This window comes from Silurus aristotelis (genome assembly GCF_946808225.1).
Source record: "Silurus aristotelis genome assembly, chromosome: 1".
Classification (NCBI taxonomy): Eukaryota; Metazoa; Chordata; class Actinopteri; order Siluriformes; family Siluridae; genus Silurus; species Silurus aristotelis.
The window spans coordinates 17772039-17798947 of NC_139574.1; the positions used below are offsets into that span (position 1 = coordinate 17772039).

The 26909-nt window shown below is 38.9% G+C and overlaps 2 protein-coding genes across 4 annotated transcripts in view; one reads left to right on the forward strand and one right to left on the reverse strand.

Moving 5' to 3' along the window:
• Nucleotides 1-295: 295 nt before the first annotated feature.
• gnl2 (G protein nucleolar 2) overlaps nt 296-26909 on the forward strand; it is a gene marked incomplete at its 3' end in the record, with an annotated part of 38043 nt that continues 11429 nt past the window's right edge. Inside the window, exons 1-16 of one of the 2 annotated variants that reach the window (XM_083545835.1) lie at nt 296-516; nt 1776-1860; nt 7705-7799; nt 8128-8267; nt 10033-10217; nt 10648-10714; nt 10821-10979; nt 11397-11510; nt 12277-12405; nt 14469-14573; nt 14664-14822; nt 15481-15588; nt 17724-18184; nt 18498-18580; nt 18794-18873; nt 19052-19484. In XM_083545835.1, coding sequence (XP_083401961.1) covers nt 453-516; nt 1776-1860; nt 7705-7799; nt 8128-8267; nt 10033-10217; nt 10648-10714; nt 10821-10979; nt 11397-11510; nt 12277-12405; nt 14469-14573; nt 14664-14822; nt 15481-15588; nt 17724-18184; nt 18498-18580; nt 18794-18873; nt 19052-19234 — 2217 coding nt within the window. In that variant the 5' untranslated portion in view covers nt 296-452. Of the gene's footprint in view, nt 517-1775; nt 1861-7704; nt 7800-8127; nt 8268-10032; nt 10218-10647; nt 10715-10820; nt 10980-11396; nt 11511-12276; nt 12406-14468; nt 14574-14663; nt 14823-15480; nt 15589-17723; nt 18185-18497; nt 18581-18793; nt 18874-19051; nt 19485-26909 lie in introns of those variants that run through there. The other variant, XM_083545836.1, reaches the window with a different exon arrangement.
• On the reverse strand, nt 19373-21333 carry dnali1 (dynein, axonemal, light intermediate chain 1). Of its 2 annotated transcripts, none has more exons than XM_083548976.1 (6): nt 21000-21333; nt 20547-20677; nt 20305-20474; nt 19897-20075; nt 19647-19811; nt 19373-19563 (listed from the first exon to the last, which is right to left on the reverse strand). In XM_083548976.1, exons 1-6 carry the CDS (start codon nt 21078-21080, stop codon nt 19528-19530), a joined length of 762 nt encoding a protein of 253 aa, XP_083405102.1. In that variant the 5' UTR covers nt 21081-21333; the 3' UTR covers nt 19373-19527. The 2 variants fall into 2 exon arrangements, with proteins under 2 accessions (XP_083405102.1, XP_083405101.1); XM_083548975.1 differs by having other exon boundaries at nt 20547-20683; nt 21000-21331.

Genomic DNA, 26909 nt, shown 5'->3' on the forward strand with positions numbered 1-26909 from the left:
GCAGAATATGTTCAGACAAGCAGTTTGGATGAGTTTGGTCTTTTATAAAAGGATCTCATCACAATAAGGCACGTTAAGCTTTTTTCCAGGACAGTTTTTTTTTATGGGAGAAAAATGCTTTAGGGCGTTTAATTGTTATTCAGGACTCTGCATAAAGTATCCTTTATTATTAATGAGTATACCGAGTTTGGTCTTTTAAAAAAACTGCCATTGCATTAAACCATGTTCAACTATTTTAAATGACCCTTAAAAAAAACGCTGAAACCGCGTCACATACATTGCGGAAGTATGTTCATGTAGCCACAAGCAGTCGCTTGATTGATGACGTACTTCCGAGTCGCCTGCTGAACTCCGTAATAACACGTGTGCTACTACGGGACGAAGAAGTTCTCCACTTCTTTTTGTTTTATTATTTTTACTTCACGAATAGTGATCTTGAACTAGCGAGCAAAATGGTGAAACCACAATTCAAGGGGAAAAGTTCCATAAATCCGTCCAATTCCAGCAGTAATCCAGGTAAGCGACGGCTTCCCCAGTCTGAACGTTGAGAGCTCATGTTAGCCTGATCACTTCACTGTTATATTTAGAAATCAGACCACCATTGTGTAATTCCAGAGCATTGTGTACATTAAACACTTGAACAGAAGACAGCTTGGCTCATACACAACGCGTATAAAACACTAAAGAAGAGCGGAGGGGGTTTTGTGCGTGTGTTGTTTTTTTTTTCGGGAGACATGGTGCTTTGGTGTTGGGTGAAACTGCCCTTCTTAGGTTTAAAAGCAATCGCAAAAAATGTATTCCTTTGACTACACGTGAGTAAAAAGTCACGCAAGCAGTCACGATTGTCTTATAAAGAGCTCCTGGTTGCTATAGACGGATACACTGGTTGTTGTTTACTGTACATAGCGCACAACCATTCATTAATTCTATCGCCCAAGATAAAATTGTAGCACTACAAAAACACGCCTGGGTTGTTTTTGTCCGTTTTGTCCGTTCTCAGGTATTAAAACGATATTGATGTGTTCAGAAACGTTTGCAGCTGTTTTTGTTGCACTGTTCAAGCGTGCAAGATCTAAAGAGGAGTCATGTGCTCCAACTCAGTGTTGGTCGTGAGCTATTAAGGTACATAAGCCACATGTTTTTTTTTTTTTTTATAGGAAGCTGTGAGATTGGAAAGTCTAATTTTATTCCTTGTAGTTTCTCACGCAAAGTGGCACGTATTCGCTGTTCTTGTCTTGTTTTTTGATCTGCTACTGTGGACTGCATGCAAATGCTAACTGGAAAGACAAACTGTAAGCAATAAATTGAAGGAAAAGAGGCATGTTTTCAGATTGTCGAGTAATGTGAGGATCTGATCCACACTTCTAAACAGATGATGACTTTAGACAAGCGCTTTTAGTGATTTTAAAGAAGTAATGCAGGGTTATCACCCTACTACAGCTTTGACTTTGACACCTGGTATTACAAACCAAAATCTAAAAGTTTAAGAAATAGCAAAAAAAAACCCACTGTCTGACCTTCATTACATAGAATATATTGAATAAAACACTACATTCTCTAGTGTTGTTTTTGTCATTTGATTGTCAAGAGATTGGGCATATATGCATATTTGAGCTGCCTCGAATGTTTTCTGTTCTTGTCATTAGGTTAGCATCAGATTTCTATATATTTTTTTTATGTGTAGTATAGATTTCTTATGCAGCTATTGGCATAATACAATATTTTATGTTATATATTTATGTTTATATTTTTGTATCATACAAAATTTTCTCTAGATCGTGTTAAGGGCTCTGGAGGGAACAACATGAGGGACCGTGCCACTATCAAACGTCTGAATATGTACAGACAGAAGCAGAGATGGTAAATGTATAACATGAACAAGGCTACAGCTTAACTAGTCTGTAAAATAGCATTTTGATGTAATTACTGTGTGCTTACTAGATCACAGGTATGCTGTATTTTCATTCATGTGCAGATGTGTGTACAAACTATAGATGTATATACTGTAAAAAAAAAAGATTGTAGACGACAAGGTCCAGTATAAGGTGTCTCTCATTGTTAAGATCAGTGATGGGAATTCAGTTTTATTTGTACATTGTCACCAAAGCAGTTTTAAAAATCAGTCCATATATTTTTATCCTTAATAAGTTTATCCATAATAAGCAAACCAGTAGCAGCAGTAGGAAAGGAAAAACTCCCCGAGGTGGTATTTGGAAGAAACCCTGAAAGAAACCAAGAACTCAAAGGGGAACCCATCCTCAGCTGGGTGATATCGAATATCCATTCATTATAGTTCTATCACTGTTGAAATTATAAACCAAAATTGTTCATGGCAACTGTAGTCCTAATCAATTGTAGCAAACTGTTTACATAAATTACAGACCAAATCTCATGGTTCCTAAGTTTACTTCTGCTATGTAACTTATTGAATTTTTAGACTATTTATGTGAAACCTTCTTCAGTAGCAGTGAGTGGTCTCCAGTTGAAAATAACTCCATCCAGAGGATGAATAGGGCTGGTCTGGGAAGAAGAAAAGGGTGCTCTCACTGGTTTGAAAAAGTTTTCCTGATTTCTTATTTTATTGCATGTTTGTCACACAATGTTTCAAAGCATCAAACTAATTAAAATTTTAGTGAGGGATAACACAAGTGACAAGCAGATTATAAGTGAAGCTTTTTATTATTGAGGGAAAACAAAATCCAAACTGCATGGCCCTGTGTAAAAAAAAAAAAACCCTGTTAAAACTGTGGTTTATCACACCTGAGTTAAATTTCTCTAGCCACACCCAGGCCTGATTACTGCCACACCTGTTCGCAATCAAGAAATCTCTTAAATACGACCTGCCTGACAAAGTGAAGTAGACTAAAAGATCCTCAAAAGCTAGACATCATGCCGAGATCCAAAGAAATTCAGAAACAAATGAGAAAGAAAGTAATTGAAATCTATTAGTCTGGAAAAGGTTATAAAGCCATTTCTAAAGCTTTGGGACTCCATTAAACCACAGTTAGATCCATTATTCACAAATAGCAAAAACATGAAACAGTGGAGAACCTTCCCAGGAGTGGCTGGCCGATCAAAATTACCCCAAGAGCATAGCGACGACTCATCCAAGAGGTCACGTAAGACCCCACAACAACATCCAAAGAACTGCAGGTCTCATTTTCCTCAGTTAAGCTCAGTGTTCATGACTCCACCATAAGAAAGAGACTGTGGAAAAATGGTCTGCATGGCAGAGTTCCAAGATGAAAACTGCTGCTGAGCAAAAAGAACATAAAGGCTCCTCTTAGTTTTGCCAGAAAACATCTTGATGATCCCAAAGACTTTTGGGAAAATACTCTGTGGACTGATGAGACAAAAGGTGAACTTCTTGCAAGGTGTTTGTCCCATTACGTCTGGCGTTAAAAATTAACACCGCATTTCAGAAAAAGTACATCATACCAACAGTAAAATATGGTGGTGGTAGTGTGATGTCTGGAGCTGCTCTGCTTCAGGCCCTGGAAGACTGTGATAAATGGAAACTTGAATTCAGCTGTTTATCAAAAAATCCTGAAGGAGAATGTCCGGCCATCTGGTCGTGACCTTAAGCTGAAGCGAACTTGGGTTCAGCAGCAGGACAATGGTCCAAAACACACCAGCCAGTCCACGTCTGAATAACTAAAGAAAAACAAAATGAAGACTTTGGAGTGGCCTAGTCAAAGTCCTGACCTGAATCCTATTGAGATGCTGTGGCATGACCCTAAAAATGTGGTCCATGCTCTAAAACCCTCCAATGTGGCTGAATTACAACAATTCTGCATAGATGAGTGGCCCAAAAATCCTCCACAGCGCTGTAACACACTCATTGCAAGTTATCGCAAGCGCTTGATTTCAGTTTTTGCAGCCCAAAAGATTGCAGTTGGTGGCCCAAAAGGTTATTAGGTTTATGGGGCAAACACTTTTTCACACAGGGCCATGTAGTTTGGGATTTTGTTTTCTCTTTATAATTAAAACCTTCATTTAAAAACTGCATGTTGTGTTCACTTGTTATCTTTGACTAATATTTAAATTAGTTTGATGATCTAAAACATTAAAGTGTGACAAACATGCAAAGAAATAAGAAATCAGTTTTAACACCAAATACTTTTTCACACCACTGTAGCTATAACAGTAATAAAGTAGTAACTAAAAGGGAAAGCAAAAAGATAATAGAGACATGAGGGATATCTGGTATATGAGATGGCCTGCCACTCCACCATTAAAAACTTGAGTGAACATGTAAGAGTGGAGGGACAACAGCACGCAAACATCTGTTTATACATCTGCACAATTTAATTCATTCAGATATTGCTGAGCTGTTATCTTCTTCTTCTTCTTTCGGCTGCTCCCATTAGGGGTCGCCACAGCGGATCATCCGTCTCCATCCCCCCCTGTCCTCTATATCTGCCTCTTTTACACCAACTACCTGCATGTCTTCCCTCACCACATCCATGAACCTCCTCCTTGGCCTTCCTCTTTTCCTCCTACCTGGTGGCTCCATCTTCAGCATTTTTCTACCAATATAATTCATGTCCCTTCTCTGCACATGTCCAAACCATCTCAATCTCGCCTCCCTCACCTTGTCACCAAAACATCCTACATGTGCTGTCCCTCTAATAAACTCATTTCTAATCTTGTCCATCCTCGTCACTCCCAACGAAAACCTCAACATCTTCAGCTCTGCTACCTCCAGCTCCACCTCCTGTCTTTTACTCAATGCCACTGTCTCTAATCCATACAACATCGCAGGTCTCACCACAGTCCTATAAACTTTCCCTTTCATTCTTGCAGATACTCTTCTATCACAAATCACTCCTGTCACTCTTCTCCACCCACTCCACCCTGCCTGCACTCTTTTCTTTACTTCCCTAACACACTCTCCATTACTTTGCACTGTTGACCCCAGGTACCTGAACTCCTCCACCTTCTCCACCTCTTCTCCCTGCAACCGCATCACTCCACTGCCCTCCCTCTCATTCACACACATGTACTCTGTCTTACACCTACTGACTTTCATTCCCCTTCTCTCCAGCGCATATCTCCACCTCTCCAGGCTCTTCTCAACCTGCTCTCTACTCTCACCACAAATCACAATATCATCTGCAAACATCATAGTCCAGGGAGACTCCTGTCTGACCTCGTCCGTCAACCTGTCCATCACCACTGCAAACAGGAAAGGGCTCAGGGCCGATCCTTGATGCAGTCCAACCTTCACCCTGAACCAGTCTCTCGTACCTACTGCACACTTTACTGCCGTCACACTGTCCTCATACATGTCCTGCACCACCCTCACATACTTCTCTGACACACCTGACTTCCTCATACAATACCACAACTCCTCTCTCGGCACCCTGTCGTACGCTTTCTCTAAATCCACAAATACACAATGCAGCTCCTTCTGTCCTTCTCTATACTTCTCCATCAACATCCTTAAAGCAAATAAGGCATCTGTGGTGCTCTTCCTCGGCATGAAACCATACTGTTGCTCACAGATGGTCACCTCTTCTCTCAACCTGGCTTCCACTACTCTTTCCCATAACTTCATGGTGTGACTGATCAACTTAATTCCCCTGTAGTTACTGCAGGTCTGCACATCTCCCTTATGCTTAAAGATCGGTACCAGCACACTCCTTCTCCATTCCTCAGGCATCCTCTCCCCTTCCAGAATCCTGTTAAACAATCTGGTTAAAAACTCCACTGCCATCTCTCCTAAACATCTCCACGCTTCTACCGGTATGTCATCTGGTCCAACCGACTTTCCATTTTTCATCCTCTTAATCGCTGCTCTCACTTCCTCCTTACTAATCCTATCTACATCCTGCTTCACTAACTCCACATCCTCCAACCTTCTCTCTCTCTGATTTTCCTCATTCATCAGCTGCTCAAAATACTCCCTCCATCTTCTCAACACACTCTCCTCACTAGTCAACACATTTCCCTCTCCATCCTTTATTGCTCTAACTTGCAGTACATCCTTCCCAGCTCGGTCCCTCTGCTTGGCCAATCGGTATAAATCCTTTTCTCCTTCCTTAGTGTCCAACCTCTTATACAGTTCCTCATATGCCTTTTCCTTGGCTTTCGCCACATCCCTTTTAACCTGCTGCCGCATCTCCTTGTACTCCTGCCTACTTTTCTCATCACTCTGTCGATCCCACTTCTGTTTTGCCAACCTCTTCCCCCTAATGCTCTCCTGCACTTCCTCATTCCACCACCACGTCTCCTTGTCTTGCTTTCTATTTCCAGATGTCACACCAAGTACTTTTCTAGCTGCCTCCCTCATCACTCCTGCAGTAGTTGCCCAATCATCCGGCACCTCTTCACCACCACCGAGCCCCTGTCTGACCTCTTCCCTGAACCTCACACTACACTCTTCCTCCTTCAGTTTCCACCATCTTATTCTTCTTTCAAACCTTACTTTCCTCCTCTTCTTCTTCGCCTCCAAAACCATCCTACAGACCACCATCCGATGCTGTCTAGCTACACTGTCCCCCGCCAACACCTTACAGTCTCCAATCTCCTTCAGGTTGCATCTCCTACACAGAAGATAATCCACCTGTGTGCACCTTCCTCCACTCTTATACGTCACCCTATGATCCTCCTTCTTCTTAAAATACGTGTTCACCACTGCCATTTCCATCCTTTTAGCAAAATCTACCACCATCTGCCCTTCCACATTCCTCTCCTTAAAACCATACCTACCCATCACCTCCTCATCACCTCTGTTCCCTTCACCTACATGCCCATTAAAGTCTGCCCCAATCACCAATCATTCTTTCCTAGGTACACCATCTACCACTTCATCTAATTCACTCCAGAATCTTTCTTTCTCCTCCATCTCACAGCCAACTTGTGGAGCATAGGCACTGATGACATTTATCATCATCCCTTCAACTTCCACCTTCACGATCATCACCCTATCAGAAACTCTTTTCACCTCCACTACACTCTTACTGTACGCTTCCTTCAGAATCACCCCTACACCATTTCTCTTCCCATCCACACCATGATAAAACAGTTTAAACCCACCTCCAATGTTCCTGGCCTTACTCCCTTTCCACTTGGTCTCCTGAACACACAACACATCTACCTTTCTCCTCTCCATCATATCAGCTATCTCTCTCCCTTTACCCGTCATAGTACCAACATTTAAAGTACCAACCCGAACCTCTACTCTCCTACACTGCTCCTTTTCCTGCCGTCTCTGTAGACGCCTTCCTCCTCTCCTTCTCCTCCTTCGGCCAACAGTAGCCCAATTTCCACCGGTACCCTGTCGGCTAACGATACCTGTGGCGGTCGTTGTTAACCCGGGCCTCGACCGATCCGGTATGAAATTCTCATTTGTGATCCGCATATTTGATTTGGCACATGTTTTATGCTGGATGCCCTTCCTAACGCAACCCTCCCCATTTACCCGGGCTTGGGACCGGCACTAAGAGTACACTGGCTTGTGCCCCCCTAATGGCTGGGTTCCCCCTTTGTGCCCCCCTAATGGCTGAGCTGTTATGAAATTCAGAAATCCTTGTATTATTACTTCTTACGTCCCACACAGTAATAGCCACTGATGTTATGCTGGTCCAAATGTTCTCACTGCAATTACTGTAATGTAATGACAAATTTTTATTAGCTCAGGATGTTTGATTATACATTTTTATAGGAAAAAAAAAAAGATGTTTCTTAATTTTTGTGCAGTAACAATCGGGGAAAGGTTATCAAGCCTTTACAGTACCAATCCACCGTGGCACCTGGAACTGTGGCGAGAGTGGAACCCAACATCAAATGGTTCGGTAAGTATATCTATCCTCATATTTTTTTAAATATAAGCATCAGCATTGCAATAAAAATAGCAGTATGGATATAGTTGAATCAGGACAAAAAAATATGCAACAGTGTCATTAGTTGTGCTACCAGTTGAGAAGGATAGAATGTTTCCACTCTGGCTTTTTTGCTGTTCAACTCTGGTAGTGCAGCTGAACATCAGGAGAAAAAACTAAAACAACTAAATGTTGGCTTTGCTTAAGATAAATTTTCAAAAGCATGCTGTCTTTTGTTCCACTTGAAATGCATTCTGATAATTTAATAGCTTTTTTCTGTCTTCCCCCGGAACTTGTGCAGCCAATACTCGGGTAATCAAGCAATCTTCACTGCAGAAGTTTCAGGAGGAAATGGATGCAGTGAAGAAAGACCCATACAGAGTGGTGATGCGCCAAAGCAAGCTGCCCATGTCCCTCCTGAATGACCGAATCAAAGCACACGTACGTATACTCATCAGTACAATATGCTTTTTAAAGCTTTCCTAGAGAGCACATAGGATACTGAGATTGCAGCACTTCATACTGATTTTATAATCTAAAAGGTGATGACAGAAATTGGGTAATGTTTTAGATACACCTTTAGAAAATTCAGAGTGATCGATATTATGTTAGAAAAGTTTCTTTTTTAAGATTGGTGAAGTATATTGCCCTTTTTGGCACTTTTAAGATTTGCTTTTGCCAAGACTAAAGAACAAAGAGATTAAAACATGCTTGAAATAACACTTAACATTTGCTTGGTTCCTTATGTTCCAGCAGCAAATGTTGTCTTTGAAGGATTTTTCTCTCTCCTTAAATGGTTCCAGGTTTTAGTAGGGCCTTTATACACTCAAAACAAAGTCTGGTGAATGTCCTTTACTTTAGTTACATTTTTCATGCTTTTGTTTTTTTTTCTGATATCTGCTAAAAAAAAAAAAAGAATTTACATTATGCCCCATTGTTGTGTTGATTATTGTTCATGTCATATATTTCTTAATGTTAGTATGGTTGTGGTAAGCATCTGTGAGCATGGATCGGCAGTCAAACCAGTGTGCGTTGGCCCGGTCTCAAAATTGTGTATATGTAGAGCAGTCAGCTGGACATAATTTCAGCCTGTTTTCTCTTTTTGCTCACTTAAAGACATGTATGATGTGATTATTTATATATATATATATATATATATATATATATATATATATATATATATATATATATATATATATATATATATAATTGTATTTATTTTGGTTGGGGGGGGGGCTAATTATGGGATTTATAGGTTGAGTGCTCTGTATGTGGTACATCACCAACAAGACTTCCTTTTTGTTTTAAATTTTTTACTGTTTAGGTCATGTCTGATTTTAGTTTGGCACACAAATTTTTGCTTTAATAAATTGTGGTTTTGGTAGATTGTTGTAAAGTTTTGTCTCCTAATTTAAGGCTAGACGCAAATGCTGGTCTATTTCAGTAACCGTACCAATTATTTGTGCTCAGCATTGTAATGAAAGTAAACACAGATCTTGTGATCTAAATACATGATTACCACAACGTTTTTCTGTGAATTACTAGTACACCAGCAATCCAGAATTTGAATCAGTATGTGATTAGATTGATCAATGTCAAATTTGAATTTGAGGGCATTTATACTATTTACACATTTACATTTATGGCATTTAGTAGACAACCACTAGACATGACTAACTTGGCCTCTTTCCCCGAGGTTACGTTTGTTTATTATGTTATGTTTTGGTTAGTTTATATATAGTCATTGTCTTGATTTATATAAGAAAGTTGAAGGTGTGTTGTAAGTTGTAATGTTTTGTAATGTACACCTCATATATACTATATATAAAACTCTTGCCCACCCATATACATGTATGTGCTTATATGTACCTATTAGTTCCTGATAAAGGAATAATTTTTCCCCATCATAGGGAAGTGGTACATTTTATACAAGCCCTCTATGCTTTCTCTTATGTTCACTGAAGCCTTTTTTGACTTTTGAAATGAATTTATTTATTTTTTGGTGCAATATACTTTTTTTTTGGATGTCAGATGCTAAGTAATACCTGGGATTGTGATTGGTGTAGGAAGAGACATTTAATTTTCTTCCTACAATAACATTATATTGTTCAGGGACATGGAAGGGAAAGAAAGAAGCAAACACTCTTTTGAGGTTGGGAAAAGGCTTTTTCGGTTGACCCACGTGTCTTCTGCTCATGCCTTTCAGAACTCAAAGGTACATATTCTGGACACAGAGACGTTTGAGACCACATTTGGGCCTAAGGCCCAAAGAAAGAGGCCTAATTTAATAGTGGGGGAGCTGAAAGAGCTGGCAGAACAGGCTGAGGCTTCGGCTGAAGGTTACATTGCAGAGAAGGACCGTGACCTGGTGACTGAGGACAGTGGGGTCAGGTGAGATAATTGTGAAGCTTGGTGTTGATTAGATTTGAATGCACAACCTTCTGATCAGAGTTCCAGTATTTTAACCACTGAGCTACCACTAACTTTATCAGTTCTGTACTGTAGTATATAACAGGAGACTCCTTCCTTTAATATATTCTGACATCTTTGGTTTGTTTACTATTAGGCTTACATTATGTAGAGTATCTACATTATGAATACCTGTAAATGAGTTGTTATTATACAAATGTTTTATTAACATTACTTTACATAATTGCTTCACATTAATGTAAAGCATTTGTCTTACACTGTTTCTGTGAAAGCATAAGGATCAGTTCAAGAATTCAGTACCAAAATACACCTTTCTGTATCCCTGGGTGAAAGTGGACAAATCAGGACAACGTGTCTCATTTACTTAAACGTTATTCTACTTTTGTCGCAGGGATGAGGTTCGTGAGGAAATCTTCAAGAAGGGCCAGTCAAAGAGAATATGGGGAGAACTTTATAAGGTACTTCAATTTATTTTAAAGAAGACGTTGAACATGTTGTGTATGTTGATTATACATATCTTTTTTATATGAGCTACATAGAATATTCACTGGCATTTCTTTTCAGGTAATCGACTCTTCAGATGTTGTGATCCAGGTCCTGGATGCTCGGGACCCAATAGGCACACGGTCTCGAAACATTGAGATCTACATGAAGAAAGAGAAACCATGGAAACACCTGATCTTTGTGCTCAACAAGTGTGACCTTGTTCCCACCTGGGTAACGGTGAGTCCATCTGCAAGGCTTCCATACCCTTTACATTGACTGTATAACCAAGGATTTCTTTGTGGTGGTGTTTTTGTTTTTTGTGTCTAGGGATTTAGCCTCACCTCAACATTTGTCAGTAATAGTCAGAATTCTTATAGGGCACAATTTAAAACAAACTAGACAAGTTTACAACAGCTGGTAATTTTTAAGTGCTTTTGTTTTTTTATAGCCTGTGAGCTCTTGGATAAATTAATGAGCATTTTTGTTCCTAGTACTCTTATAGAAATGTTGTTGTTTTTGTTGCTTGTTGAACTTTAAGCATGCGTCATTATAGCTGCTGATACCAATGTCTTATTCCCAATGAGCAGGTGACCAATAAGCATTTGTCCAATATGTGAGCAATAAGCATCTGTTTGTCCTGTATGTGTTTTTCAGAAACGTTGGGTTGCAGTGCTTTCTCAGGAATACCCCACATTGGCCTTTCACGCCAGCCTTACAAACTCCTTTGGGAAAGGCTCTCTTATTCAGCTCCTCCGTCAGTTTGGAAAGGTTAGAGCGCACCCTAGCTATTTTGGCTTAAGCATGAGAATGACGTGTGAAATGTAGTTACATTTGCCCAATTGCTGTTTCAAGTTATCTGATTCCTAAAGGTATCAGTGTTAAAGTTTTGAGAACACCGTGTCTCCCACACCCAACTGCTATTACTACCTTTACAGTTACTAGGCTCCACTTCTACTTCCACATCTGTTTTGCACTATGTTTGAGACCCTAACCATAAACGTTGATTTGGAAGCACACAAAAGGAAGGCATAGTTAAAGTATAAACCTAACTTGAAAGTTATGACAGAAGCAGTATTTTAGATGTAGAAAACAACAGACATCAAGGTGACTATATGATGGCTATATATGTGTTCATCTAATTACTTTTTTTTTTTTTTGTTCCAGCTTACCTGAAGTGTGTATCAATGTGATTTATTTTCATTGTTTAGTTCCCCATTTTGGAAACCAAAGTAGCTATTTTTGTTGTGCTGTTTATATTCTGCTTAGATTTTCATCTAAGATAAAAGCAGAAACACTTTTGAACTGTGTTTGACTATTTGCTTGCATGGCACTGGGTTATGCAATTGATTCTTTTTTTTATTTATTTACTTTGTGTTGATGTTCACACGTCCATGTCGCTTTTTTAAAGGTGTTTTTTATTTAAAACCTTGATGATCTGCTAGTCTATTTAAACAGACATAACGACCGAAACATCAGAGACAGTTGATGTAAATGTCTCTATATTAAATTGAGTTGTTTTTCTTTTCTTCCCCAGCTCCATGTAGACAAGAAGCAGATTAGCGTGGGTTTCATTGGCTATCCCAATGTAGGGAAGAGTTCAGTCATAAACACACTTCGTTCAAAAAAAGTCTGCAATGTGGCACCTATTGCTGGTGAGACAAAGGTAAGCATTGAACTAAATAGAATTTTATTACAACATGATGTTGTACTTTAGTTTGCACACTTTCAGTCCATCCTACCATGTTTTATTGGTTACAGATACATTTTTCCCCTGACATGCATGATTAATCATCATTAGCCAGACTGAGCAATCTTGCAAAACATTGAATACATACTATTCAACAAATTTAGATTTGTTTATAGCAGAGAACACTGGCGATCAAAAGACTACATGCAAGCAAGACAGTGCATGAGTTCTTGACATATGTTAACATTTTGGGTGTCTTTTACGTTTCCAGCAGTTTGATTTTTAGCCACAACATGGTTGCATTTATGCCTGTGTGTGAAAATGGGTTGTTTATTCCGTCTTCATCTTGTCAAACTTTTCTTCTCACTGTACAAACAGGGGACTGAATAATGGTTTTCAGGGAATTAGAGAGAGATTAGAGAGCAGGATCAGATTGAAAACAGGCAGCTTTCACTAAGTTGTATTTTATTTTTATTGTTTTTACAAAAATAGTTCAGAACAATCTTGCTTCAGATTTCCTTCAAGGCTTGAGACTACAGTGTTATTTCCATTTACTCTTTTTTTATTTTTTCTATTTATTATTATTTATGTTTAAGTTGTTTATTTTTTAAGTCAACTTATTTTTGTGACTAGGGTAGAGAATAAGGGACATGACAGATCACAGATATTTGTGTACCAAACTGATCTACAAATATGTGAAACAATATACTGCCACTTTATTAGGTGATTAAATGCCCATTACTGCAACTGCCCAGTCAACCAATTGTGTCAGCAGCACAATGCATATGCCAGTCAGGAGCATCAGCTAATGTTACACTGAGCATCATTTTGTTAGTTGGCTGATTTTGGGTGTTTTGGGACAAATCAGTTAACAGTGTTTATCCAAAATAATGTGAAAAAAGATCTAATGAGCTGCCGTTCCCCGGCTTTTTGTCAACAGTTCAGGCTAGTGATAGTTGTGTAATGGTGTGGGAAATCTTTCCTTGGCACACATTTGAATATTTTTGTTGACCACATCATCTAAATGGCTACTTCCACTGTTATAATGCACCATGTCACAGTCATCTCAAACTAGTTTCATAATCAACACAAAAATCATCATTGTATTTCATTGGCCTCTTTGACCATCAGATTTGAATCCAATAGAGCACCTTTGGGATGTGCTAGAACAGGCGTTGAATGTGCAGCTGACAGATCTTCAGCAATTATGTAATGCAATCATGTCAACATGATCCAGACTCTTGAAGGAATGTTTCCAATGGTTTGTGGAAGCTATGCCGTGAAGAATTGAGGCGGTTCTGAGAAAACAAAACTGTCTCTTACCCAGAAATTACTATGCTGCTTGTAATAGAATGACCAGTGTTTTATGCATATCACTTTATATTCTGTACATGCATAATATAGTTATACCACATACTTGTGCATATTCACACATTTACACATCTTTACATATAAACTCGTACATTTATGATTTCTGTTATCAAGTAAATTATTTGACGTCTTCAATTGTTTTCATAAGAACTGGGGAAATTATTAGATTTACATTTAAGACAAGCCACCTGAGTTCTCATCACTCTTCTCACATACAGTAATGTTGCTCAACTAATTATCAGCAAATAGTCAGCTAATTAATCTTATTTAGGTCACTAGGATGAGTATTCTCTATGGCTGTAACTGTGGTTGGTGGTCAACAGCAGCCCCTTTGGAACAACCCATTATTTTTACATTATTCCGAAGTTTTACGTAAGACTGTTCAAACGGCCGTTTACTGAAATCTGAAAGAAAATAGTCTTGCCACCGGTTGCAGTTGTAGTTTCAGGCCCCATTTTTATTTAGTCGTGCATTTTCCACAATTTATAAAAGCACCTAAGGGCAGTTTTTAGCCTTAAAAGGAAATGAGATGCTTAGAGTTTCCTTTGTCACATAACAAGCATGATCGACTGAGTCCCCAGTCTATAACTTCAAAAGGTCAGAGGCAGGATATTGTGGCAGCTAAATAGTTATTTATTTCAGTTAGTTGTTTATTTATTCCTTTATAGGTATGGCAGTACATCACACTAATGAGACGCATTTTCCTGATTGACTGCCCTGGAGTTGTGTACCCCTCTGAGGACAGTGAAAGTGACATTGTACTAAAAGGAGTGGTAAGTTTGTCACATTTAGTCTGCTTCTGTTTACTTTTCTTTGTCCCCACCTGAGCATTTTGTCTTATATGCCTCGTACCCCAATTATAGGTCCAGGTGGAGAAAATCCGTAACCCAGAGGATCACATTAGCGCCGTTCTGGAGAGAGCAAAGGCCGAATACATACAGAAAACCTATCACATCCCATCCTGGAGCTCTGCTGAGGATTTCTTGGAAAAACTGGCCTTTCGCACGGGAAAACTGCTCAAGGTGTGGCTTATAACTGTGGTCAAGCACACGGCATGCTAAAGTACAGTTCCAACTCAGAATTTGTTTACTCTGTCCTTTCGCAGTAAACAAGCCCAAAGCTCTGTTACATTCGTGCATGTCAGCAGAAGTAGAAGAACGCACATAATGGCTGTAATCTGTTTGTGCGGATATGTGGGTTTTTATTCCTGATTGTTAATGAAAGCATGCTTTTAACTATTCAAATGTTTCCATTTATAAATACTGAGTAAACTCTAAATTAAAATAATGCCAATACACTTTGTAGATCCTGCTGCTTTTGGCTTCTGCAGTTTTGTCAAACAGTACAGGCATCTGTATTTGGAAAGAATGAACCATCATGCACGGCATGATGGTAATGAAATTTACGGAGCCAACATGAACTTGACGTCCTTTGTCCTTCAATTCTACAATTCTTAACAAATTTAAATTTAGCAATATAAATAGTGTGTTCAGAGGTAGTGTGGTGCAGTTTCTTAGTGTTGAACCATTCCATGCTCCTGTCCAATTGATTTTGAATTATGTTATTAGCCTCTGCTTAATTTTTGTTATAATGTAGGATCGCATGTCTTAGTCCTGAAACAATAAAAAAAAGAAACTGGCCTGAAACAGGAAATGTAATTTCCATTGCAACAATGTGCAGGGAGGAGAACCCGATATGCCCACTGTCTCCAAAATGGTGCTAAATGACTGGCAGAGGGGACGCATCCCTTTTTTCGTCAAACCACCTGGACCTGAGATAGACGAGGAGGTAAGATGAAAGTTGCTGATGTACAGTATTCTAGACCAATGGTCTACTTTTATAAGGGTAGAAACACTAGCTTATCACTTTGTAAATTAAGTCTGAAAATATTTTTTATAAAGCTGTTGTGAACAGGTAAATTAATAAGATCCTGGTGAATGATTGTTTTTGTTTTTCATTGAATCAACCAATATGAGTGAGTGATACATTTGTGTCTCTACTCTGTATCATGGCTAGTTGGCTAGCTTCTAATTGCGGTTTCCTGTGCAAGCATTATGCTATGGAGCTACCCATACATCTTTAACCAGAACTTACATTTTAGCTAACTATTCACAATTGGAGAACTACTTCATTTTGTAGTTAATGTGGTGCTTATGATTCCTTCCTATACACATTCTTTATCAATGTATATGGACCTAACATTCACACCTGATTTATTAATCCACACATTGGAGAATGTTGCAGTTAAACTTAATTATTAAGTATTATTCTCTGCATGTAAAAGCATTATCTCACCAGAGAGGTCTTCATACATTCTCTTTTTGTAATGATCTTCCTGATGACAGCCAAGAGCACAAACCAGAGGTGCATGTCATGACAGGAACACCCGTCATTTGTCTAACATTTCTATAACCAACAAGGTCAAAATGACCCAACTAAACCATCTGCAAATTAACATTTGTCGCAATGATTTTTCAAATGTACTAGGGAAAGTGATCCAAGCACACATTTCTGGCTGGAAGAATCTCTGGTGTTATGATATTTCATATTTATAAAATAATTTATAATGGGTTATTTTGACCTGAACAGAATATATGGTCATTCCTGCCAATAGACATTAGAGAATGAAGGCATTGTTAAACTCTCTGAACGTGAACAGATTTTAATGTAAAGAAAGAAAGTAAAGACACCCCTGATCCTATATTACATTAGCCATGGTTCAAATGTGGGTTGTTTTTGTGAGAACTGTTCATGCCATTATGATTCCACCCAAAAACCTGCTTATATTGGAAATAATACAGTCTGGCCTGAGGAACATAAATGGTTGGCATAGCGAATAACAAAATAAAATAGATTTAGAATCTGACTGACATTTAAACAGGAGAAAAAACAACCTCATGTTGCTTAAATCTCCTAGTTGTAGGAGGTCATTGTAGGCTATCCAAGATATTCAGTTGCCTTGGAGAATCAACATTAAAAGACAGCAGAAATATATTTTCCAAAAACTTTGCAAACCTAAAATATGAATCTATTTAATTTAAGAATGACAAAAAGAACAGTTTGTATGCATATATATTTAGTGTAAATACAAAATTTTGTATGCTTTCTGAGCATTGCAATATTTTGTATACTAAGTTCTTATTCTCTTATTTGCAGTTTTATCAATATAAGAACGTGACACTCTCTGACGTACTGATTTGGCAATGCCACATTATTTTCATCCCTGTTAGTCAGTGTTCTATGTATTTCCTAAGACAATTATTGTTTAGTGTAGTGTATTAAAAAAAAAAAAAAACATTAATACAGTGAATTATCATTGTAAGGGCCCAAGAGAGCAATCTGAACAGAATTTGATTTGATATACTTATTCCAAGCAGCAATTTTAAAATAGACTAGCACACACTGGCAATGTAAATGTCTGGGACTTCCAGCAAAACAGTGATGCCGAGCATGTTGCTAAGGTTGTAACAAAATGGCATCAAAACCTTAAATTACTGGTGTATCTGACAAAGACCTGACCTGAATCTCATAACAAAGCTGTGCATCGAACTAAAATGTTGTGTCTAAGCAAGGAGGATCACAACAGTGGCCGAGTTATACCAGTCCTGTCAAGTGGGACAGACTCGAGTCGTGGAAGGCTACACCAAGCATTTAGTTTGGTTTAGAAGCAATTAAAAGGTAATGCCTTAGAACACGTAGTGTTTAACCATTTGCCCCAAAAAACTTGTAGTTGTTGTTTTGAAATGACCTATTAGGGAAATAAAGTAAATATCCCACTTATTGAGGGACTGCGCATATAGGACTTTATTTTTTTATTTTTTTATATATATAAAAAATTGAGTTAGCCGAGGAGTATACAACTTTTGGCCTCAATTGTTAATGACATAATAGAATAATGGCATGTATTTTGTCCTTCCTCACAGGCTAAGGAGCTCAGTGCAGTGGAGGAAGTTTCCGAAGCCCATTCAGAGCAGCAGCATACTGAGATGACCGAATCCACTGAGTGTGATGCAGAGCTGCAGCAGAGACAGAAAAAAGAACATGTGCAAAGGATCATTGCAGGTGTCAAGCAGAACTTTGGCAAAATTAATGTAGCTCCCGAGTTCACAGAGGAAGATCTTGTACCAGTAGAGATGCCTGATCTGCCAGACTCCTGTGGATTAGAGGAGGATGAAGAAGAGACGAGTGAGGATGAAGAGGAAAATGGAAATGCAGAAGAAGAGTGTGGAGAAGCAGAGGAAAAAAACGATTTACGTGCAGCTGGGTCTTCAACCAGAGCAGGGGCCAAGAGTACACGCGAGGTGAACAAAGAGTTGGATGAGAAAATCGCGAAATTGAAGAATTTCCTGGATAGTGCCAAGTCTAAAAGATTCTCCACCATTCGGTTTGTATGCCCCGTCATTCTTTTTTCTGCTGAATTTTCATGTGTGCTTCCTTTTCTTTTTACAAGCTTATGTGAGGCTATGCAAGCAGGGTTGTGTAAGGTGAACTTTTGTGCTTTTTCTCAAGACTCATTTCTGTTAACTCTGGCAAGAGCCTTGACTTGCCTAATGATTTATGACGTATTTTATAATGTTTTGTGACATTGCATTGTGTTTTTTTGGGTTTAGGGATCTGAATCAGTCTTGGAAGCTCTGAGCATGATAATAAGATGGGTGGCCTGTAAGTAATAAGCTGTCTGCATTTGCTTTCAACAGAATCCCTAAAGGCCTTTCGGAGAAGGTTTTTGTTTCAGGTGAAAAAAAAACGGAACAGAAGAAGATGAAGCCACAGCCTAAAGGTAAATTGAATGTTCTGAATTTTTATTAATAAATTCTATTCACACAGTAGCAAATTAAACATCAGGATGGCATCGGATATAAAAGCAAATGGGAGGGGAATCTACATAAACCTTTTTCTGTGTAACCATACAAAATCAGGTTGACAGGAAGAAGGAGGTTTAAATTTCAGGGTACTGAACATTCACACGAATCACCTTCTCTTTGTTCTTTAGCTACAGGGCATGTAGGCAGAAAGAGAAAGGCTTTCGACACTGAGGAGCCGACACAGCAGAACAAACTCACATCTAAAGAGGTACGTACTGTTCTCCCAGCACCCCACTGATCCCAGGCATTCTCATATATCTTATCAGACAACGCAAATTGATGTGTGCATTTTTCAATGTTGTTTGTGTATAGAGAATGTTCCTGGTCTTCATCTAAACAAATCATAACCATACATATATATGTTCTTTTGCTTTTAATCTTCACAGAAAAGAAGGCTCGACCGTGCACAGAAAATAAAGAAGGTTGGCGTCCGTTATTATGACACCCACAATGTTAAGAACAAAAATAAGAACAGAGAAGTGCCCACTGAAGGCAATAAAGGAAAAATTATGTTCCTTGGTCACCGCTGTATTTCCATGGACTTGTCTGGTTTGGGACAGGGGATGTGAGACTTGGAGATGTATATGAGGAGCATTTACTTTGAGGATCTGAAATTGATACAGAACTTCTCAAATGCACTTTATTCAATGCACCATCTATTTACATAACAACAGTATGGACCCCTACATTAATTTCTCACAATAAACTCCAGAACAGTGAACGATTTGCTGTTTTTAATTTAACAATGCTGTCGTTCCACAGTTGTGAAAATGTTTATCACTGGAGAACTCATCAATAAAAATGGACATGTCAAAGCAACGTTATTGTAGTTATATTTTAAATCCGATGAAACATGACACCTTCATTTCTTCGGGGCAACGAGTGCATCCAACTGCGCCTGAAAAGGTATATCCAGATGTAAATATCAGTGTCTCACAGCTGTTTGTCTTAAATGTCGTGTGTGGCTTATAAAAGGCGAACCTTCATTTGCTGGTTGGTGCTCTTGAGAAACTGAATCTCTTCGGTGTACCTCTTCTCTTCTGCCTGTCGCCGTTCATTTTCTCTTCTCTCAATTGCCTCACATTTAGCTTTCTCCTCATTCAACTGTCTTTCCAGTTCCATCTTCTCACTTTCCAAGTCTGCAATCTGGCCAAGTTACAATTTTAATTACAGAAGATGTATGAAGATGATATAATATGTTTATGAAATGAAGATGAAACACAGTGACTACCTTCTTCTCAGTGTCTGACCTCCCTTGCTCAGCCTGCAGAGCTTTCCTTATCCCGAAGGCCACACTGCTCTCGTATAGGGTCTGAAAGGCATCGATGGTCATCCGAATCTCATCTCTTACTCGTAGAAGCAGCACTCCTCTCTCAGCACAGTTAATAGTGACTTGTCTGATTAGTTCATCTAAATTACAAAAAAAAAACGTTAGTATATTTTAAAAATCAGTGTGAATTTATTTCCATAGTTTTACTCTTTTTTTTTTTTAGCTATTTAAAACCAACCTCAAAGGTTACACCAGAACATTTTTCCACAATGTTGCAAAAATGTATTGTCTCCTGTTTAATATCAATAATTTACCCACAATGCATATTATGTAAACCTGTTTCAAACCAAACCCTTTTTTTCAACCTACCAAAGCATTGTGTGTAGAGTTCTCTGCGGACAGGGCAAATGCCTGTATCTCGGGCCTGTTTCTGCTGCAGTTTGAGGTCCAGTTCCTCCTGCAGACGAATGACGTCTGTCCGTGTGCACGGTGTGCTGGACACCTGCTGTACCCACAGCTGATTATTCTCCATCCATTCCCTGTGACATGTTCACACACACTCTTAAACTGTCACATGCTAGAACAAATATGAAATAGTGGAATGGTCTTACCTTGGTGGTAGGAGGGCATTAAGAATTTCATCTGTTTGCTGTTTACTAGCATCAGATGAAGGGCTTATGGGTTTTGGTGGAGGAGGAACTGGACCAGAGATGGCAGGCTGTTGGAGACTTGCCTTTAGAGGCTGAGCCTTAGGACATGAAACGTTTGATATTTTCAGTGATGTGAGGTAAGTTACAAGTTTGATAACATGAATAATTAAACACAATTTTCTGGTATTACCAGAGGTGGAAAGACTAATAAAATATTCTGTTTAAGTAAAAGTACTGTTACTTCAATAGAATTTTACTTAGATACAAGCAAAGTTACCAGTCTAAAAATCTTCTCAAGTAAAAAGTAGCTCGTTTAATTAATTAATATTTGTATCATATTGAAAAGCAGCTAGTATGCTTCTCTCCAGTTCTATTGAACTAGAAAGGATTAGAGCTGGTGCTAGTATTCGTTACCTTTGGAGATCTCTTGTCAGTGGTTTTGCTGACCAGCTCCGGATTGTCATACTTGAGCAAAGACTCAACAGAAGGAATCATATTTTTTTTATATAACTTTTCCTTCTTCAGTTGAAATCAGTAAAATAAAGCAACTCTGATCTTTTCCTGACCTTCCGCCTGCCAGCGTGCTTGTTCACTGTTTACCGTTACTATGGCAACTCATGGAGTTTTGGAGTTCAGGTGATGAGGCGAACGCAGAACTTCTCACCACGTGTTCATATTTAAAGTCTCTAAGATGATTTTAAGCATTGTTATTATAAAATAAGTTTACTAAATACTGTTTTATTTCAAAAGCCGAGCGATGAATAAATATTAATTAAATCAAACCAAATCCTGTGTTCATTTGTTGGGTTTTTCATACTGACAGCAATTTCCGAGTCAAGACTTATTATTATTATTATTATTAATGTAACAGATTTTATTTCATTTTGTTATGCTGTACTAATTCTGGATCAACTGGTGCTCATTGTATGGGTGTAATCCATTTTTTCCATCGGGGCTTGCCATAGCTAGGCAAGGGACATGCGCACTTGGGGGTGCTAAAGTGTCGGCGACAGAAGGTAATGGTGTGTAATAAAGTTGTGAAGAGTTTGGATAATCTCGTTTATTGTTTTACTTAATATAAAGTGTTTAGGCGAACCCTACACGAACGCTCGGTTACAATAATAAGCTCAAATGTCCAGTCATGCATCAGTAATAATCTGCTCTATAGTTATTGTTTAACGCATACAGGTTACCACTAGAGCTGTTTGAAAATAATGTGGTAAATTCAAGACACGCATGACTTTGTTTCTCAAACTTATTTACTTTTAATACATTTAAACAATAAATATTTTTGGACATTCAACTTAATGCCCCAAAACGTCAGATGGCGACTCTCTGCATAAATAAATAGACTAAGAATACTTGTTTTAGAAAGAATACATTTAAATTATAACAAGACATAATTTTATGCTTGAAATATTTCCCATGTACACATTTTACAAGTAATAGTCATTTAAAAATTGCTGAAATAACAAAAAAAAAACGTATTTTATGTTCTCCAAATGTCAGCGTGGCACAACTGCAAACATCTGCCTTTTACTCCGAAATGTCATAAGGCAAAGGACTCTTAATGTAAGTCAAAGGTGATCTTAATGACTTTCTCAAATACTGTTAAGAACAGCTAGTTTCATGTATTTCTAGAAGCACACTTTCTATGACCGGTAGTGCAACACTACCAATGTAAAACTCTTCTTTTTTATTTCGGCTGCTCCCATTAGGGGTCGCCACAGCGGTTCATCCGTCTCCATACCACCCTGTCCTCTACATCTGCCTCTTTTACACCAACTACCTGCATGTCTTCTCTCACCACATCCATGAACCTCCTTCTTGGTCTACCTCTTTTCCTCCTACCTGGTGGCTCCATCCTCAGCATTCTCCTACCAATACACCCCATGTCCCTCCTCTGCACATGTCCAAACCATCTCAATCTCGCCTCCCTCACCTTGTCACCAAAACATCCAACATGCGCTGTCCCTCTAATAAACTCATTTTTAATCTTGTCCATCCTCGTCACTCCCAACGAAAACCTTAACATCTTCAGCTCTGCTACCTCCAGCTCCACCTCCTGCCTTTTACTTAATGCCACTGTCTCTAAACCATACAACATCGCAGGTCTCACCACAGCCCTATAAACTTTTCCTTTCATTCTTGCAGATACTCTACTATCACAAATCACTCCTGTCACTCTTCTCCACCCACTCCACCCTGCCTGCACTCTTTTCTTTACTTCCCTAACACACTCTCCATTACTTTGCACTGTTGACCCCAGGTACCTGAACTCCTCCACCTTCTCCACCTCTTCTCCCTGCAACCGCACCACTCCACTGCCCTCCCTCTCATTCACACACATGTACTCTGTCTTACTCCTACTGACTTTCATTCCCCTTCTCTCCAGCGCGTACCTCCACCTCTCCAGGCTCTTCTCAACCTGCTCACTACTCTCACCACAAATCACAATATCATCCGCAAACATCATAGTCCATGGAGACTCCTCTCTGACCTCGTCCGTCAACCTGTCCATCACCACTGCAAACAGGAAAGGGCTCAGGGCCGATCCTTGATGCAGTCCAACCTTCACCTTGAACCAGTCTGTCGTTCCTACTGCACACTTCACTGCTGTCACACTGTCCTCACGTACTTCTCTGACACACCTGACTTTCTCATACAATTCCACAGCTCCTCTCTTGGTACTCTGTCGTACGCTTTCTCTTAATCCACAAATACACAATGCAGCTCCTTCTGTCCTTCTCTATACTTCTCCATCAACGTTCTCAAAGCAAATAAGGCATCTGTGGTGCTCTTCCTCGGCATGAAACCATACTGTTGCTCACAGATGGTCACCTCTTCTCTCAGCCTGGCTTCCACTACTCTTTCCCATAACTTCATGGTGTGACTGATCAACTGAATTCCCCTGTAGTTACTGCAGGTCTGCACATCTCCCTTATGCTTAAAGATCGGTACCAGCACACTCCTTCTCCATTCCTCAGGCATCCTCTCACCTTCCAAAATCTTGTTAAACAATCTGGTTAAAAACTCCACTGCCATCTCTCCTAAACATCTCCATGCTTCTACCGGTATGTCATCTGGTCCAACCGACTTTTCACTCTTCATCAGGACTTTCTCCTTCCTTAGTGTTCAACCTCTCATACAGCTCCTTATATGCCTTTTCCTTTGCTTTCGCAACATTCCTTTTTACCTGCTGCCGCATCTTCTTGTAATCCTGCCTACTTTTCTCATCACCCTGTCGATCCCACTTCTGTTTTGTTAACCTCTTTCCCCTTATGCTCTCCTGCACTTCCTCATTCCACCACCACGTCTCTTTCTCTTCCTTTCTATTTCCAGATGTCATACCAAGTATCTTTTTAGCTGCCTCCCTCATCATTCCTGCAGTAGTTTTCCTCTTCCCTGAACCTCACACTACAGTCTTCCTCCTTCAGTTTCCACCATCTTATTCTTCTTTCAGTCCTCACTCTCCTCCTCTTCTTCTTCGCCCCCAAAACCATCCTACAGACCACCATCCGATGCTGTCTAGCTACACTGTCCCCTGCCAACACCTTACAGTCTCCAATCTCCTTCAGGTTGCATCTCCTACATAGAACATAGTCCACCTGTGTGCACCTTCCTCCACTCTTATAGGTCACCCTATGATCCTCCTTCTTCTTAAAATACGTATTCACCACTGCCATTTCCATCCTTTTAGCAAAATCTACCACCATCTGCCCTTCCACATTTCTTTCCTTTAGGCCATACCTACCCATCACCTCCTCATCACCTCTACCAATGTAAAAAAGTAAAATTATTATATTTAAATTTGACATGTATGAACTTGAACAGGCAAAGCTGATCAATGTGGAATGTAGTTGCAAGAGTCAGGTAGTCAAGTAGTGCAACTGTGATAAATGAATGTCCCTATATTATTATTACTATTTTATATATATATATATATATATATATATATATATATATATATATATATATATATATATATATATATATATATATATATATAAAGTGAGGAAAGTAAGTATTTGAACACCCTGCTATTTTGCAAGTTCTCCCAAAAATCACAATATATGATTTTGAAACTATTTATTTGTATGATACAGCTGCAAATAAGTATTTGAACACCTCATCTATCAGCTAGAATTCTGACCCTCAAATACCTGTTAGTCTGCCTTTAAAATGTCCACCTCCACTACATTTATTATCCTAAATTAGATGCACCTGTTTGAGGTCGTTAGCTGCTTAAAGACACCTGTCCACCCCATACAATCAGTAAGAATCCAACTACTAACATGGCCAAGACCAAAGAGCTGTCCAAAGACACTAGAGACAAAATTGTACACCTCCACAAGGCTGGAAAGGGCTACGGGAAATTGCCAAGCAGCTTGGTGAAAAAAGGTCCACTGGGGCTCCATGCAAGATCTCACCTTGTGGGGTCTCAATGATCCTAAGGAAGGTGAGAAATCAGCCCAGAACTACACAGGAGGAGCTGGTCAATGACCTGAAAAGAGTTGGGAGCACCGTTTCCAAGGTTACTGTTGGTAATACACTAAGACGTCATGGTTTGAAATCATGCATGGCATGGAAGGTTCCCCTGCTTAAACCAGCACATGTCCAGGCACGTCTTAAGTTTGCCAATGACCATTTGGATGATCCAGAGGAGTCATGGGAGAAAGTCATGTGGTCAGATGAGACCAAAATAGAACTTTTGGTCATAATTCCACTAAACGTGTTTGGAGGAAGAAGAATGATGAGTACCATCCCAAGAACACCATCCCTACTGTGAAGCATGGGGGTGGTAGCATCATGCTTTGGGGGTGTTTTTCTGCACATGGGACAGGGCGACTGCACTGTATTAAGGAGAGGATGACCGGGGCCATGTATTGCGAGATTTTGGGGAACAACCTCCTTCCCTCAGTTAGAGCATTGAAGATGGGTCGAGGCTGGGTCTTCCAACATGACAATGACCCGAAGCACTCAGCTAGGATAACCAAGGAGTGGCTCTGTAAGAAGCATATCAAGGTTCTGGCGTGGCCTAGCCAGTCTCCAGACCTAAACCCAATAGAGAATCTTTGGAGGGAGCTCAAACTCCGTGTTTCTCAGCGACAGGCCAGAAACCTGACTGATCTAGAGAAGATCTGTGTGGAGGAGTGGGCCAAAATCCCTCCTGCAGTGTGTGCAAACCTGGTGAAAAACTACAGGAAACGTTTGACCTGTAATTGCAAACAAAGGCTACTGTACCAAATATTAACATAGACTTTCTCAGGTGTTCAAATACTTATTTGCAGCTGTATCATATAAATAAATAGTTAAAAAAAATCATACATTGTGATTTCTGGATTTTTTTTTCATTTTTTTATAGATTATGTCTCTCACAGTGGACATGCACCTACGATGACAATGTCAGACCCCTCCATGATTTCTAAGTGGGAGAACTTGCAAAATAGCAGGGTGTTCAAATACTTATTTTCCTCACTGTATATACTGTGTATATATATATTGTGCAAGTATATATATATATATATATATATATATATATATATATATATATATATATATATATATATATATATATATTTTGTGCAAGTATATATATATATATATATATATATATATATATATATATATATATATATATATATATATATATATATATTTTGCAAGTATGTATATATATATATATATATATATATATATATATATATATATATATATATATATATATATAAAACATTTTCATATATTAAAATGTTAATGTAAAAAGTAGCCATTACTACTACGGTTTTAGTGTCATTCTGATAACTGGACCTCACTTCATATTAGTATAAAGGCTGTCAATCGATTAATATGCATAAAGACAATATATTCTTGTTAACATTTTAAAGTATTTTTTATTATTTATTTTTTTTACGTAAATGATCAGTTCACCAAACGGAACCATTGCTATGTTTTCACACGGACGGTTAATGAGGTGATACCGGAGAAACTGTACTTATAACTTTCATACAGATTACATAAACAGAGAATATTTGTATTTGATTTGAATTGGTTTATTTAAAAGTAGCTTTCTATACATATATTTATTATGTCTGTGAGGCAGATATTCACTGAGATTCAGGTTATTTTATTTATGTATGTGAAGAGAGGAGACGGAGATTACAGATTCGAGTGATATATTGCTTTTATATGTACGATCGAAAATTATGAGTCATTTAAATTCGTTTCGGCGTTACAAGAAAAAAAATGCCACAAAACGCGCTGGCGTATTTCCGACCTCAGAGGGTTAATTGTGTTTATCATGCCAGAGTTTGGTGCTGATTT